The sequence below is a fragment of the Dendrobates tinctorius genome, unplaced genomic scaffold, assembly GCF_039654945.1.
Source record: "Dendrobates tinctorius isolate UK_male_01 unplaced genomic scaffold, ASM3965494v1 ptg000232l, whole genome shotgun sequence".
Taxonomy (NCBI): domain Eukaryota; kingdom Metazoa; phylum Chordata; class Amphibia; order Anura; family Dendrobatidae; genus Dendrobates; species Dendrobates tinctorius.
The window spans coordinates 1,813,939-1,831,598 of NW_027361899.1; the positions used below are offsets into that span (position 1 = coordinate 1,813,939).

Here is a 17,660-nt window from a genome sequence, read left to right on the forward strand (position 1 = left end):
CCTGTGTGGTGACCTGGGTCACCCTCTCAGCCGCTGCCCTCGCTCTTTCTCTAATGCCGCCACAGGCCCGGTGGGGGGAGACCGCGGGGGGGCAACCCCCGGTGGCGCTGCTTCTGCTGTGGCAGGTGGTGGCGAAGGGGGAAGGGCTGAGGGGCCAGTGAGGAAGGGCAATGCTGCAAGGGGCCCCGCGTACCAGCGGAGGCAGGAAAAACGCCAGGGAGGTAAGGGACAGGTGGAGCCTCGGGCAACCGGGGTGATGCCTGCTCCTCCCTCCAGGCCCGTGGCCAAAGCCTCTGAGGCCCTGGGGGAGAGTGCGGTGAGTGAGGAGATCAGGAGGATGGAGAGAGAGGAGAAAGCGGCTGACTCGGACAACTCCTCTCAGTATGAAAGTGTTGATGAGGATGTCCAAGAGCAGCCTACAGCACCAGGTGGCAAAACCAGGCGTGCCAAGCGCAAAGCGGTGGGGAGGAAGGCTGACAAGCCTTCAAAGTCCCCCCCGCCCCCGACCACAAGGGTGCATACGGAAGGGCCCGCTGACCCCCCTCTGATCAGACTCTCCAACCGGTTCAGCGCCCTCGGGGGTTCAGATGATGAACCGCAAGACGAGGGTACTGGGCCGGGGGTAACACCGGAGGGTCCTTCGGGGGATGGCGGAGTCCGTCCCTCAGGGGGCATTGCTCCTCCTGAGGGGGGGACAGACCTGGAACCCGGGGGCGAGGACACCGGGGGGGGTGGGATGGACACGTCGGGAGCTTCCCTGAAAAGGAAGGTGTCTGACCCCTCCCCAGGAGGAGGTAATAGCGGGGTAGGGAAGAAATTGGCCATCCAACTCGATCACCCATGATGGCTGAACTCGCCCCGTTGACGCTGGCGTCTATTAATGTCGCCAGCATTAAGTCAGATGCGGCTCGCTTCACGGCCTTTGATTTTTTCTCCCGGATTGAGGCAGAAATTTTATTCTTGCAAGAGACCAGACTAACAGACATGGGGGCCATCTATAAATCACGGAGGGAGTGGAGGTGCGGGCCCTCATACTGGTCTCTTGCGGCCGAGCCGTATAGCGGGGTGGCAGTCCTTTTTAAGACTGCAGCAGTTGAATGCCGACGGGTTACTGAGTTGGAAATGGGGAGGTGCCTGATCCTAGATGTCTTCATGAGGGGACAAGAGCTCCGGCTCATCAACATCTACGGCCCGCAGTCCAAGTGGGACCGCAAATGTCTCTTCCTGAGGATCAAGCCCTTTCTTTTTACGAGCCGACAGGTGGTCTTCGGTGGGGACTTCAACACCATTACGAGGTCCCGTGACCGGGGGGGTCCCGGAGATCGCCTGGCTTATGATAGCGTCGCGTTGAATAGCATAGCCAGTGAAGCTCGCCTGGTGGATGCCCACATCCGGCACACCCCAGGTCACGGAGGTTTCACCTACCATAGGGGTAGCTGTAGGTCTAGAATAGACAGGTTTTTTTTGAAGGAGGACGCCATCTTTTCTGCTGTGTCCGCCGTTGAGGTGGAGTTCTCCGATCACTGTCTAATTTTCTTTTCTCTGAATGTTGCAGAGACTCCTCGGATGGGAAGAGGGCTGTGGAAGCTCAATTCGTCCCTGCTGGAAGAAGCGGAGGTGAGACAATCCTTCGAGGATTTTCTTCAGAGCCAGGTACCGCTGTTGGATCTCTGTAGTAGTAAGTCAGAGTGGTGGGAGATCTTCAAAAAGCGGGTGGCGGGGTTCTTCCGTCAGCTCTCGAGCCTCAGGAGTCTGAACAGGCACCGCTTGTACCAGGCTCTGGGGAGGAAACTCGAGCAGCTTGTCTCGACTGGAGGTGACCGAGAGGAAATCTCCAGAGTGAAATCTTTGCTCAAGAGGTGTCAGTATGATAGGCACACATCTTTGGTTTTTGAGAGGGACTTCGGGAAGTACCGCTCGCCCGACCCTTACAGAAACTGTAAGATGTCAGTGAATTGTAAGATGGTGACAGGACTGATCGACAGTACGGGGTCCCTGAACAGATCCAAATCAGGGATCCTGGAGGTGGTCAGATCCTTCTACTCACACCTCTTGGAAAAGAAGGATCTGGATCGGGACAGGATGTCGGCTTTCCTGGCTGAAGCCATCCCTGAGCCAGGGGGTGACCCCTCTCTTGGTGTTTTGGCAGAAGAAATCAGGGAAGAGGAAGTGAGACTGGCCATTGATGGGCTTCGGCTCAAGAAATCGCCAGGTCCGGATGGCTTAACATCTGAGTTCTATAAGACTTTTAGGGACTCCTTGGTCCCCCTCTTGACAGGGGTCTTTAATGAGTGTCTCTCCTCGGGCACTCTTCCCGGCTCAATGAGGAAGTCAGCCCTCATTATTCTGTCAAAGGGTAAGGATCCGTCCCGAATCGAGAACTGGCGTCCCATAGCGCTTCTCGATACGGACCGGAAGGTTCTGGCCAAGGTGCTGTTTAATCGGCTGGTGAAGTTTGCACCCCGGCTCCTTTCAGGGGCCCAGCATTGCTCTGTTCCAGGCCGCAGTACTTTTAGTGCTGTGCTCGGTGTCCGAGAGGCAGTGGAGCAGGGTAGGGCAGGTCACTGGAAGGGGTACTTGCTGTCATTAGATCAAGCGAAAGCCTTTGACCGGGTCAACCACGAGTACCTCTGGTCCGTCCTTTTGAGGTATGGTCTGCCTGGGAGGTTTGTAAAATGGTTAGAGATCTTGTACCAAGGGGCTGAGACTTTTCCGCTGGTGAATGGTTGGTCAGGTCGTCCTTTTGAGGTGGGTTCTGGGGTCCGTCAGGGCTGTCCGCTGAGCCCGCTTTTATACGTGTTCGCGATCGATCCCTTCTTAAGGAGGGTAGATCGTGGACCGTTGGCGGGAGTCGGGATGGACCGGGCGGGCTCTGGCTCCTCTCTGAGGGTGGTGGCGTACGCCGATGATGTTTCCCTGTTCGTATCCTCGAGAGGGGAGGCGGACTGGGTCATGTCGGAGGTAGTGCGCTACTCGGAGGCATCCGGGTCCATGATCAACCGGGATAAGTGTGAAAGTCTCTGGCTGGGAGGGGGAGATCCTAGTTTTGATCTCCCGGACACCCTTCCAGGGCCCCAGGCCACCGCCAAAATTCTAGGCATCGAATTTGGCCCCGGGGACTACCCCCAGCAAAATTGGGAGGGCAGACTTAAGATCGCCGCCCAAAAGGTGGACCAATGGAAGGGTTGGTCTTTAACCCTGAGGGAAAGGGTTGCCCTGGCTAAAGGCTATCTGCTACCTTTATTGATATACCTGGGCAGTGTGTGCATCTTGCCGGAACCTCTCTGGACGCGGGTCTATAGCCTGTTCTTCCAATTGTTATGGGGGAATAGGCTTAACCTAATCAAGAGGGAGGTTACATACCGTACGAGGAGACTAGGCGGGTTGGGTATGGTCAACCCGGTGGTGTTTCTAGTAAACACCTTTCTTAAGACTAACATCTCTAACCTCTGGCTAGAGAGGGCTCCTCCGTGGGTAGTCTCCTGCAAGGGTTGGCTTTGGCCTTTCTTCCAGGAATGGGAGACAGGAGGGCGGGTGAAGGACCTACGCACACCTCATGGGCATCTTCCGGCTTACGCTACCCCGGTTCTGAAGGTGATCCGCCGGTGGGGTCTGGGAATGTGGGAAATCAGGACCATGTCGAGGCAGTGCCTTGACAGGAGGGTCCTGTTGACCCATTTCCAGAAGCCCCTGGCCCTTAAGGATTGCCCAGGCCGGGATCTGGAGGTCGGGCTGGGGCTTTTAAATTCTAAGCGGATCCCCATGAAGTTTTGGGACTTGACCTGGCGTTGCTTCCACGGGAGGCTGTATGTAAGGGACAACTTGAAGTGCAGGAACTCCGATGACCGGGGTTGCCCTCGTGAGGAGTGTGGCGACGTGCTGGAAAGCATGGAGCACTTCCTGCTTCATTGTCCCTTTAATGCAGAGGTTTACAACAGGGTGGGTGCCTCCATACGTTGGCCGCGGCTGGCGTCCCTCTCCTACGCTGAATGGGCCTATGGAGCGTTCAGATCCCTGGGTGGCCGGGACCCGTGCACTTTATTCCTAGTCAGTGCAGCGGTTAGGTTCCACACTTGGAATGCACGGTGCCTAGTTACGACGCGGAAAAAAACCCTCCCAAGGGATGAGGTGGTAGGAAACATCTTGGGTGACCTGGTGAAGGTCCGTTCTTTGGAGTTCGAAAGGTTGGGTGTGAGGAAGGCCTCTTGGCTTTGGAGAGGCCTCTCCTTTTAAAAACGCACTCAAGGGAGAGCTAGCTCCGTGTGAATGAGGGTAGGGATAGCATAAGTTTCACTGGGTGTGTTAGGGACAGAGGTAGGGGCAGATAGGGACAGGGAGGGACAGGCACTGAGGGACAGATAGAGAGTTAGTTATGATAAGTTAGGTAGAGTAGGGGCAGGTAGGGACAGATAGGGACAGGTTTCTTTTTTTAGGGACAGAAGTAGGGACAGTCTTAGTTCTTGAGGGATAGGATGAATGTGTTAGTGAGGGATGGAGCCTCTAGAACCCCGTTTTCCTGGTGGTGGGCTGGTGCATGCCACCTTAGCTTTTTGTTTTAAAAACAGGACATATAATGGATATTGGGCTTACAGGTGCCAAACTTGGGCCTTGGGTATGTAAATGCTGTGTTTAGTTTGTATATTAATGCGTAAGTAGATGGGATGGTATTGAGAGTTTTGGAAAATGTCTTTTGGTTGTGCTTTGGTAAAAGGAAAAACATATAACACACGTTTTTTTTTGTCTTTTTAGTTAGAATGTGTGGATGGGGTGTAGTCAGGTTGGGAGGGGGGTGCATGGGGGGTGGTGGATGGATGACCGGATGCCAAGAGCAACATGAAGGAGCAGAGGAGCAGGGCAGGAGAAGTAGACTCTGCGGACCCTGGAAATAATTTTCGTGTGGAATCAAAAGGCCATAAACTTTCGTGGACCAGATTTTGCAGTGACAAGGCTACAAACTTGTAGGACCTGCGGTGCAAGGTGGTGGGAAAAAAAAGGCTGCGAACTTGTTGCCATGTGTGGGAGAGGAAAAAAAAAAAAAAAAAAAAAAAAAAAATCTTTGCTGTGTAATAGGAGGTAAGGTTTGTCGGCCAAAGTGGCAGAGTTCTTGTTTTTTTTCAAGGCGGAGGGCCAGGAAAGGGTTATTTTCGTTTGGTTTTTGTAAATAGTAAAATTGTAAATAGTAAACTAGTAAAATCGGTGAGGTGTGAATGGGGGTGAATGGGGGTGAATGGAGTGAGAGTGGGGAGAGGGGTTTATGTTTCTTTGTATTCTCTTTTAAGTGGATTCCTGCTGGGGGACCCTAAGCTGCCGAGCTCAGTGGAGGACAAGGAAAGGATTTGGACTTTCAGTTGTTTGCGCATGTTTTGCACATTTTATGTCTGTCTATGTTGGTTTTCTTTAGTTTATGTATTGTGGTTTGTTTCTGAGTGTAATTTTGATAATTTTGTAAAATAAAAGAGTTGGAGGATAAGACACGATATAACATCAGAATAGTGACTGCAGCTCTGGAGGTGACTGGAGTAGAAGAATGTGCTTCCGGCAGATGTTCTGTTTATCCGGTCACTGCGCCAAGGACATTAGTTATTCTCCGCAGCGGCGCTCTATTTCGCCCCAATACGACGCTGCGTCCTCCGGATCTCGCTGCGTTTCTCACTCTCATATTAGCCAAAAGCGACATCTGCTCCTGCACCAACCACTGAGCGCAACAAGGAACGGAAACTCCATGTTGGGTCTCTGCTGCAGCGCCAAGGAAAGGCAGTCCCATGTAAAAGTATTCACCCCCAAATGTTCCCTATAATTATGTCTGGTTATATCCATTATGTAACGTGGGAGCTAGATCTCACAGTCTGTGATAACAGGAAAGTCTGACCTCAGGACCCCCGAGAAGTGACCAGTTCTGGGGGTGCAGGACTTTTGCACTGGATGTGAAGCCTCTCGCATCAGGCTCCCCAATCACCACAAGCTGTGACCCTAATTCTTCCGCGTGGTCACCTGTGCTTGCTGTAAGTGAATAGGGGTGCACTTATTTATATCCAGAGACAGAATATCTGCGCAGACATAAGAGATTGTATATGTTACCCCAGCCTCACCATACAGGAGTACCTGGCGGCAGCGCTCCTCCTGGAGGTGTTACCCCAGCCTCACCATACAGGAGTACCTGGCGGCCGTGCTCCTCCTGGAGGTGTTACCCCAGCCTCACCATACAGGGGTACCTGGTGGCCGTGCTCCTCCTGGAGGTGTTACCCCAGCCTCACCATACAGGGGTACCTGGCGGCTGTGCTCCTCCTGGAGGTGTTACCCCAGCCTCACCATACAGGGATACCTGGCAGCCGTGCTCCTCCTGGAGGTGTTACCCCAGCCTCATCATACAGGGGTACCTGGCGGCAGCGCTCCTCCTGGAGGTGTCACACCAGCCTCACCATACAGGAGTACCTGGCGGCCGTGCTCCTCCTGGAGGTGTTACCCCAGCCTCACCATACAGGGGTACCTGGCGGCTGTGCTCCTCCTGGAGGTGTTACCCCAGCCTCACCATACAGGGATACCTGGCGGCCGTGCTCCTCCTGGAGGTGTTACCCCAGCCTCACCATACAGGGGTACCTGGCGGCAGCGCTCCTCCTGGAGGTGTCACCCCAGCCTCACCATACAGGGGTACCTGGCGGCAGCGCTCCTCCTGGAGGTGTCACCCCAGCCTCACCATACAGGGGTACCTGGCGGCTGTGCTCCTCCTGGAGTTGTTACCCCAGCCTCACCATACAGGGGTACCTGGCGGCAGCGCTCCTCCTGGAGGTGTCACCCCAGCCTCACCATACAGGGGTACCTGGCGGCAGTGCTCCTCCTGGAGGTGTTACCCAAGCCTCACCATACAGGGGTACCTGGCGGCAGCGCTCCTCCTGGAGGTGTCACCCCAGCCTCACCATACAGGGATACCTGGCGGCCGTGCTCCTCCTGGAGGTGTCACCCCAGCCTCACCATACAGGGGTACCTGGCGGCAGCGCTCCTCCTGGAGATGTTACCCCAGCCTCACCATACAGGGGTACCTGGCGGCTGTGCTCCTCCTGGAGGTGTTACCCCAGCCTCACCATACAGGGGTACCTGGCGGCTGTGCTCCTCCTGGAGGTGTTACCCCAGCCTCACCATACAGGGGTACCTGGCGGCAGCGCTCCTCCTGGAGGTGTTACCCCAGCCTCACCATACAGGGGTACCTGGCGGCTGTGCTCCTCCTGGAGGTGTTACCCCAGCGTCACCATACAGGGGTACCTGGCGGCAGCGCTCCTCCTGGAGGTGTCACCCCAGCCTCACCATACAGGGATACCTGGCGGCCGTGCTCCTCCTGGAGGTGTTACCCCAGCCTCACCATACAGGGGTACCTGGCGGCAGCGCTCCTCCTGGAGATGTGACCCCAGCCTCACCATACAGGGGTACCTGGTGGCCGTAGTCCTTCTGGAGGTGTTACCCCAGCCTCACCATACAGGGATACCTGGCGGCCGTGCTCCTCCTGGAGGTGTTACCCCAGCCTCACCATACAGGGATACCTGGCGGCCGTGCTCCTCCTGGAGGTGTTACCCCAGCCTCACCATACAGGGGTACCTGGCGGCAGCGCTCCTCCTGGAGGTGTTACCCCAGCCTCACCATACAGGGGTACCTGGCAGCAGCGCTCCTCCTGGAGGTGGTACCCCGGCCTCACCATACAGGGGTACCTGGCGGCAGCGCTCCTCCTGGAGGTGGTACCCCGGCCTCACCATACAGGGGTACCTGGCGGCAGCGCTCCTCCTGGAGGTGTTACCCCGGCCCTCACCATACAGGGGTACCTGGCGGCAGCGCTCCTCCTGGAGGTGTTACCCCAGCCTCACCATACAGGGGTACCTGGCGGCCGCGCTCCTCCTGGAGGTGTTACCCCAGCCTCACCATACAGGGGTACCTGGTAGCAGCGCTCCTCCTGGAGGTGTTACCCCAGCCTCACCATACAGGGGTAACTGGCAGCAGCGCTCCTCCTGGAGGTGTTACCCCAGCCTCACCATACAGGGGTACCTGGCGGCCGTGCTCCTCCTGGAGGTGTTACCCCAGCCTCACCATACAGGGGTACCTGGCGGCCGTGCTCCTCCTGGAGGTGTTACCCCAGCCTCACCATACAGGGGTACCTGGCGGCAGCGCTCCTCCTGGAGGTGTCACCCCAGCCTCACCATAAAGGGGTACCTGGCGGCCGTGCTCCTCCTGGAGGTGTTACCCCAGCCTCACCATACAGGGGTACCTGGTGGCCGTGCTCCTCCTGGAGGTGTTACCCCAGCCTCACCATACAGGGGTACCTGGCGGCCGTGCTCCTCCTGGAGGTGTTACCCCAGCCTCACCATACAGGGGTACCTGCCGGCCGTGCACCTCCTGGAGATGTTACCCCAGCCTCACCATACAGGGGTACCTGGTGGCCGTGCTCCTCCTGGAGGTGTTACCCCAGCCTCACCATACAGGGGTACCTGGCGGCCGTGCTCCTCCTGGAGGTGTTACCCCAGCCTCACCATACAGGGGTACCTGGTGGCCGTAGTCCTCCTGGAGGTGTTACCCCAGCCTCACCATACAGGGGTACCTGGTGGCCGTGCTCCTCCTGGAGGTGTTACCCCAGCCACACCATACAGGGATACCTGCCGGCCGTGCTCCTCCTGGAGGTGTTACCCCAGCCTCACCATACAGGGGTACCTGGTGGCCGTGCTCCTCCTGGAGGTGTTACCCCAGCCTCACCATACAGGGATACCTGCCGGCCATGCTCCTCCTGGAGGTGTTACCCCAGCCTCACCATACAGGGGTACCTGGCGGCCGTGCTCCTCCTGGAGGTGTTACCCCAGCCTCACCATACAGGGGTACCTGGCGGCCGTGGTCCTGGAGGTGTTACCCCAGCCTCAATATGCAGCTGAGCCTCCACTGCCACATCTATAGAGTGACACAAACAAAAAGCACAGAATGACAAATGTGCAAAAATACCTTGCAATAAGACATAACAGTAGTCAGCAAGTGCTGATAAAAGGTAATAACAAAAACAGGGTATTTAGTCTATACGTTTTTTTGCAAAAAAATGTATAACAAGCTGCCTCACCAACGTCAAGGTAACCCGTATTGAAGCAGTCCCTATCTAATGTATTTAATACCTGAACATATGAACTGTATCTAAATGAGCAGGATTAAGACAGGCGCTTTCTGGTATGGGCACGTGATGCAAGACAGCTCCTTATGTGCATGTCACACAAGAGAGGGGTGGGGTCTCTCAAATCATGCATAAGCACGAAAAAAACTGGATTAAAAACACACATGTGACATGCACAATGTGAACAAGTCTGTTGGACCATGTTCACTCCACCCTGACTGAAACACAAACAAAAAGCACAGAATGACAAATGTGCAAAAATACCTTGCAATAAGACATAACAGTAGTCAGCAAGTGCTGATAAAAGGTAATAACAAAAACAGGGTATTTAGTCTATACGTTTTTTTGCAAAAAAATGTATAACAAGCTGCCTCACCAACGTCAAGGTAACCCGTATTGAAGCAGTCCCTATCTAATGTATTTAATACCTGAACATATGAACTGTATCTAAATGAGCAGGATTAAGACAGGCGCTTTCTGGTATGGGCACGTGATGCAAGACAGCTCCTTATGTGCATGTCACACAAGAGAGGGGTGGGGTCTCTCAAATCATGCATAAGCACGAAAAAAACTGGATTAAAAACACACATGTGACATGCACAATGTGAACAAGTCTGTTGGACCATGTTCACTCCACCCTGACTGAAACACAAACAAAAAGCACAGAATGACAAATGTGCAAAAATACCTTGCAATAAGACATAACAGTAGTCAGCAAGTGCTGATAAAAGGTAATAACAAAAACAGGGTATTTAGTCTATACGTTTTTTTGCAAAAAAATGTATAACAAGCTGCCTCACCAACGTCAAGGTAACCCGTATTGAAGCAGTCCCTATCTAATGTATTTAATACCTGAACATATGAACTGTATCTAAATGAGCAGGATTAAGACAGGCGCTTTCTGGTATGGGCACGTGATGCAAGACAGCTCCTTATGTGCATGTCACACAAGAGAGGGGTGGGGTCTCTCAAATCATGCATAAGCACGAAAAAAACTGGATTAAAAACACACATGTGACATGCACAATGTGAACAAGTCTGTTGGACCATGTTCACTCCACCCTGACTGAAACACAAACAAAAAGCACAGAATGACAAATGTGCAAAAATACCTTGCAATAAGACATAACAGTAGTCAGCAAGTGCTGATAAAAGGTAATAACAAAAACAGGGTATTTAGTCTATACGTTTTTTTGCAAAAAAATGTATAACAAGCTGCCTCACCAACGTCAAGGTAACCCGTATTGAAGCAGTCCCTATCTAATGTATTTAATACCTGAACATATGAACTGTATCTAAATGAGCAGGATTAAGACAGGCGCTTTCTGGTATGGGCACGTGATGCAAGACAGCTCCTTATGTGCATGTCACACAAGAGAGGGGTGGGGTCTCTCAAATCATGCATAAGCACGAAAAAAACTGGATTAAAAACACACATGTGACATGCTCATTTAGATACAGTTCATATGTTCAGGTATTAAATACATTAGATAGGGACTGCTTCAATACGGGTTACCTTGACGTTGGTGAGGCAGCTTGTTATACATTTTTTTGCAAAAAAACGTATAGACTAAATACCCTGTTTTTGTTATTACCTTTTATCAGCACTTGCTGACTACTGTTATGTCTTATTGCAAGGTATTTTTGCACATTTGTCATTCTGTGCTTTTTGTTTGTGTTTCAGTCAGGGTGGAGTGAACATGGTCCAACAGACTTGTTCACATATTGCATGTCACATGTGTGTTTTTAATCCAGTTTTTTTCGTGCTTATGCATGATTTGAGAGACCCCACCCCTCTCTTGTGTGACATGCACATAAGGAGCTGTCTTGCATCACGTGCCCATACCAGAAAGCGCCTGTCTTAATCCTGCTCATTTAGATACAGTTCATATGTTCAGGTATTAAATACATTAGATAGGGACTGCTTCAATACGGGTTACCTTGACGTTGGTGAGGCAGCTTGTTATACATTTTTTTGCAAAAAAACGTATAGACTAAATACCCTGTTTTTGTTATTACCTTTTATCAGCACTTGCTGACTACTGTTATGTCTTATTGCAAGGTATTTTTGCACATTTGTCATTCTGTGCTTTTTGTTTGTGTTTCAGTCAGGGTGGAGTGAACATGGTCCAACAGACTTGTTCACATTGTGCATGTCACATGTGTGTTTTTAATCCAGTTTTTTTCGTGCTTATGCATGATTTGAGAGACCCCACCCCTCTCTTGTGTGACATGCACATAAGGAGCTGTCTTGCATCACGTGCCCATACCAGAAAGCGCCTGTCTTAATCCTGCTCATTTAGATACAGTTCATATGTTCAGGTATTAAATACATTAGATAGGGACTGCTTCAATACGGGTTACCTTGACGTTGGTGAGGCAGCTTGTTATACATTTTTTTGCAAAAAAACGTATAGACTAAATACCCTGTTTTTGTTATTACCTTTTATCAGCACTTGCTGACTACTGTTATGTCTTATTGCAAGGTATTTTTGCACATTTGTCATTCTGTGCTTTTTGTTTGTGTTTCAGTCAGGGTGGAGTGAACATGGTCCAACAGACTTGTTCACATTGTGCATGTCACATGTGTGTTTTTAATCCAGTTTTTTTCATGCTTATGCATGATTTGAGAGACCCCACCCCTCTCTTGTGTGACATGCACATAAGGAGCTGTCTTGCATCACGTGCCCATACCAGAAAGCGCCTGTCTTAATCCTGCTCATTTAGATACAGTTCATATGTTCAGGTATTAAATACATTAGATAGGGACTGCTTCAATACGGGTTACCTTGACGTTGGTGAGGCAGCTTGTTATACATTTTTTTGCAAAAAAACGTATAGACTAAATACCCTGTTTTTGTTATTACCTTTTATCAGCACTTGCTGACTACTGTTATGTCTTATTGCAAGGTATTTTTGCACATTTGTCATTCTGTGCTTTTTGTTTGTGTTTCAGTCAGGGTGGAGTGAACATGGTCCAACAGACTTGTTCACATTGTGCATGTCACATGTGTGTTTTTAATCCAGTTTTTTTCGTGCTTATGCATGATTTGAGAGACCCCACCCCTCTCTTGTGTGACATGCACATAAGGAGCTGTCTTGCATCACGTGCCCATACCAGAAAGCGCCTGTCTTAATCCTGCTCATTTAGATACAGTTCATATGTTCAGGTATTAAATACATTAGATAGGGACTGCTTCAATACGGGTTACCTTGACGTTGGTGAGGCAGCTTGTTATACATTTTTTTGCAAAAAAACGTATAGACTAAATACCCTGTTTTTGTTATTACCTTTTATCAGCACTTGCTGACTACTGTTATGTCTTATTGCAAGGTATTTTTGCACATTTGTCATTCTGTGCTTTTTGTTTGTGTTTCAGTCAGGGTGGAGTGAACATGGTCCAACAGACTTGTTCACATTGTGCATGTCACATGTGTGTTTTTAATCCAGTTTTTTTCGTGCTTATGCATGATTTGAGAGACCCCACCCCTCTCTTGTGTGACATGCACATAAGGAGCTGTCTTGCATCACGTGCCCATACCAGAAAGCGCCTGTCTTAATCCTGCTCATTTAGATACAGTTCATATGTTCAGGTATTAAATACATTAGATAGGGACTGCTTCAATACGGGTTACCTTGACGTTGGTGAGGCAGCTTGTTATACATTTTTTTGCAAAAAAACGTATAGACTAAATACCCTGTTTTTGTTATTACCTTTTATCAGCACTTGCTGACTACTGTTATGTCTTATTGCAAGGTATTTTTGCACATTTGTCATTCTGTGCTTTTTGTTTGTGTTTCAGTCAGGGTGGAGTGAACATGGTCCAACAGACTTGTTCACATTGTGCATGTCACATGTGTGTTTTTAATCCAGTTTTTTTCGTGCTTATGCATGATTTGAGAGACCCCACCCCTCTCTTGTGTGACATGCACATAAGGAGCTGTCTTGCATCACGTGCCCATACCAGAAAGCGCCTGTCTTAATCCTGCTCATTTAGATACAGTTCATATGTTCAGGTATTAAATACATTAGATAGGGACTGCTTCAATACGGGTTACCTTGACGTTGGTGAGGCAGCTTGTTATACATTTTTTTGCAAAAAAACGTATAGACTAAATACCCTGTTTTTGTTATTACCTTTTATCAGCACTTGCTGACTACTGTTATGTCTTATTGCAAGGTATTTTTGCACATTGGTCATTCTGTGCTTTTTGTTTGTGTTTCAGTCAGGGTGGAGTGAACATGGTCCAACAGACTTGTTCACATTGTGCATGTCACATGTGTGTTTTTAATCTATAGAGTGACACCTAGTGGTTGCTGTGGACATCGCAGCAGTGTCAGCACAGTCTCTTTCACCTGTGAGAGTAGCAGTTTGTGCTCCAGAGCTGCGCTGCCTGCTGAGCGTTGTGGCCACTCAGCCACCCACCAGCGGATCACAGTCATTTCCCCGGCCATGTGTAACTGATGTGTCGGGTCCTGGAGGGGCAGTGTGAGGAGTCGGGACGGTCACCATAGATCTGGAGTCTGCGCCCTATAATGAAGGAGTAGGACCGTCCACACGACAGCCCACGTGGCCCCACATAAAGTGACGCCGCAGAAGGGACCCCCACAAAAGGGACCCCACAGAAAGGACGCCATAGAAAGGACCCCACAGAATGGACGCCATAGAAAGGACTCCGCAGAAGGACCCCAGAGAAGGGAACCCAGAGAAGGGACCCAGTGCAAGAATCCAGACGGCATTTTATTCCTCGCAGTGATTTATGTATTCTGGTGCAGCAGGTCGGGGGTCCTTCGATCGTCATCTGGGGGTGTAATGTGGGGGGCACAGTCTCGGACCCCCAGCTCCGGCTCCGCCGTCATCTCTTTCCTTTTTTACATCTGCTCCACTCTGGATACGAAGTTCTGGACGTCACGAGCAAGAAGTTCTGGCTCCTCGAAGGCGGGAAAGTGCCCCCCACGCGGCATGTAGGTGTAGGACACGATGTGGCGGAACTTCTGCTTGGCCCACACCCGGGGAGCGTGCGCCAACTCAGAGGGGAAAGCCGCGATGCCGGTGGGCACAGAGACTGCGATCCTGAAAGAGGAGACAGCCATTATATAGGGTCCTTGTGCCCCCCGCAAGGCGGCTCATCCTCTGCCCCAACAGCTCTTAGAGGGAGAATACATAGCATCGCCCCTATATGGCACGTATCATCCTGCCCCCAGCAGTATCCTTGCACCCCATACTGGGGGATAGTAAGGGTCCGGTGTCCAGGCTGATAACACCTAAAGGGGTATTCCCACCTCCAGGAGCCTATCCCAGTATGTAGTAAGTGTAATAAAAATAATATTAGCAAATAAGCAGAAATGTAGCATAGTTCTTCTGATTAGCTGGATCGCTTATCCCATGTGCAGGACATTGCTGTAGCTTAGGTATCCATGGTTACGACCACTAACAATTGTCAGTAAGTGAGAGGTTGTAATCATGGATACCTAATCTACAGCAATGTCCTGCACACGGAGTAAGCGATCCAGCTAATCAGGAGAACTATACTTCATTTCTACTTGGAAGCATTTGCTAATATTATTATTATTACACACCTACTACACAGTGGGATAGGATCTTGGAGATGGGAACACCCCTCTAATCACTGCAACTCTGCACTAATGTAAAGATCTCTGCTTGCTGCCAAAGAATGGTAACAACACCTGCACTGACCTGTCCAGCTCTCACCGCTGAGGGTTTGGTACAGTGAATCTGTGCATACTCTTCTATGAGCTGAACACATGAGCAGCACAAAGCTCTGTCCTGCGCTGCTGCTTTGCTACAGTGTATCAGTGCAGATACATTAGAGGCCTGTAAAGTCTGAGAGCGCTGGAGAGACGCAGTACGCCCCATCACTGACAGCAAGCAGAGATCCTGACCAATGGGGAACAAAGCCTAAAAGTGCGCCCCAGACCCCACGGGAGAGAGGAGCCCCGGCCTGGACGGCCCACAGTGGGGTCCACATCACCGCCGGTCCCAGCACCTGTCATCTCCCAAACACCCCGCACTGCCCCTCGCCGGCCTTACCTGGTGTCCGGGGTGCGGTTATAGTCTCTGGAGAAATTCTCCTTGTAAAACCTCATGGAGGACGTGATGGATCCGGTAATCCAATAGATCATGACGTTAGTGAGGAGATCATCCAGGGAGAATTTCCTGAGAAAAAGGGAATGTGGATCAGTCAACAGCAATACCCCCATAGTGATATGTCAGGTCTCATCCTCCAGTCACCCCCAGAGCTGCAGTCACTATTCTGCTATTACATCGTATCTTATCCTCCAGTCACCTCCAGAGCTGCAGTCACTATTCTGCTGTTACATCGTGACTTATCCTCCAGTCACCTCCAGAGCTGCAGTCACTATTCTGCTGTTACATCGTGTCTTATACTCCAGTCACCTCCAGAGCTGCACTCACTATTCTGCTGTTACATTCTGTCTTATCCTCCAACTCTTTTATTTTACAAAATTATCAAAATTACACTCAGAAACAAACCACAATACATAAACTAAAGAAAACCAACATAGACAGACATAAAATGTGCAAAACATGCGCAAACAACTGAAAGTCCAAATCCTTTCCTTGTCCTCCACTGAGCTCGGCAGCTTAGGGTCCCCCAGCAGGAATCCACTGAAAAGAGAATACAAAGAAACATAAACCCCTCTCCCCACTCTCACTCCATTCACCCCCATTCACCCCCATTCACACCTCACCGATTTTACTAGTTTACTATTTACAATTTTACTATTTACAAAAACCAAACGAAAATAACCCTTTCCTGGCCCTCCGCCTTGAAAAAAACAAGAACTCTGCCACTTTGGCCGACAAACCTTACCTCCTATTACACAGCAAAGATTTTTTTTTTTTTTTTTTTTTTTTTTTTTTCCTCTCCCACACATGGCAACAAGTTCGCAGCCTTTTTTTTCCCACCACCTTGCACCGCAGGTCCTACAAGTTTGTAGCCTTGTCACTTCACAATCTGGTCCACGAAAGTTTATGGCCTTTTGATTCCACACAAAAATTATTTCCAGGGTCCGCAGAGTCTACTTCTCCTGCCCTGCTCCTCTGCTCCTTCATGTTGCTCTTGGCATCCGGTCATCCATCCACCACCCCCCATGCACCCCCCTCCCAACCTGACTACACCCCATCCACACATTCTAACTAAAAAAACAAAAAAAAAAAACGTGTGTTATATGTTTTTCCTTTTACCAAAGCACAACCAAAAGACATTTTCCAAAACTCTCAATACCATCCCATCTACTTACGCATTAATATACAAACTAAACACAGCATTTACATACCCAAGGCCCAAGTTTGGCACCTGTAAGCCCAATATCCATTATATGTCCTGTTTTTAAAACAAAAAGCTAAGGTGGCATGCACCAGCCCACCACCAGGAAAACGGGGTTCTAGAGGCTCCATCCCTCACTAACACATTCATCCTATCCCTCAAGAACTAAGACTGTCCCTACTTCTGTCCCTAAAAAAAAAGAAACCTGTCCCTATCTGTCCCTACCTGCCCCTACTCTACCTAACTTATCATAACTAACTCTCTATCTGTCCCTCAGTGCCTGTCCCTCCCTGTCCCTATCTGCCCCTACTTCTGTCCCTAACACACCCAGTGAAACTTATGCTATCCCTACCCTCATTCACACGGAGCTAGCTCTCCCTTGAGTGCGTTTTTAAAAGGAGAGGCCTCTCCAAAGCCAAGAGGCCTTCCTCACACCCAACCTTTCGAACTCCAAAGAACGGACCTTCACCAGGTCACCCAAGATGTTTCCTACCACCTCATCCCTTGGGAGGGTTTTTTTCCGCGTCGTAACTAGGCACCGTGCATTCCAAGTGTGGAACCTAACCGCTGCACTGACTAGGAATAAAGTGCACGGGTCCCGGCCACCCAGGGATCTGAACGCTCCATAGGCCCATTCAGTGTAGGAGAGGGACGCCAGCCGCGGCCAACGTATGGAGGCACCCACCCTGTTGTAAACCTCTGCATTAAAGGGACAATGAAGCAGGAAGTGCTCCATGCTTTCCAGCACGTCGCCACACTCCTCACGAGGGCAACCCCGGTCATCGGAGTTCCTGCACTTCAAGTTGTCCCTTACATACAGCCTCCCGTGGAAGCAACGCCAGGTCAAGTCCCAAAACTTCATGGGGATCCGCTTAGAATTTAAAAGCCCCAGCCCGACCTCCAGATCCCGGCCTGGGCAATCCTTAAGGGCCAGGGGCTTCTGGAAATGGGTCAACAGGACCCTCCTGTCAAGGCACTGCCTCGACATGGTCCTGATTTCCCACATTCCCAGACCCCACCGGCGGATCACCTTCAGAACCGGGGTAGCGTAAGCCGGAAGATGCCCATGAGGTGTGCGTAGGTCCTTCACCCGCCCTCCTGTCTCCCATTCCTGGAAGAAAGGCCAAAGCCAACCCTTGCAGGAGACTACCCACGGAGGAGCCCTCTCCAGCCAGAGGTTAGAGATGTTAGTCTTAAGAAAGGTGTTTACTAGAAACA

General features: G+C 50.7%; 1 protein-coding gene across 5 annotated transcripts in view; it reads right to left on the reverse strand.

Annotated features, from left to right (window-relative positions):
- Positions 1-13,855: 13,855 nt before the first annotated feature.
- The window catches only part of LOC141060003 (epoxide hydrolase 1-like), a 34,455-nt gene continuing 30,650 nt past the window's right edge, over positions 13,856-17,660 (reverse strand). For 2 of the 5 annotated variants that reach the window (XM_073556244.1, XM_073556245.1), the window contains exons 8-9: positions 15,185-15,310; positions 13,856-14,206 (exon numbers count right to left, since the gene is read on the reverse strand). In XM_073556244.1, the coding sequence (XP_073412345.1) occupies positions 14,005-14,206; positions 15,185-15,310 (328 nt within the window). In that variant the 3' untranslated portion in view covers positions 13,856-14,004. Of the gene's footprint in view, positions 14,207-15,184; positions 15,311-15,684; positions 15,782-17,660 lie in introns of those variants that run through there. The other 3 variants (XR_012222643.1, XR_012222642.1, XR_012222641.1) reach the window with 2 other exon arrangements.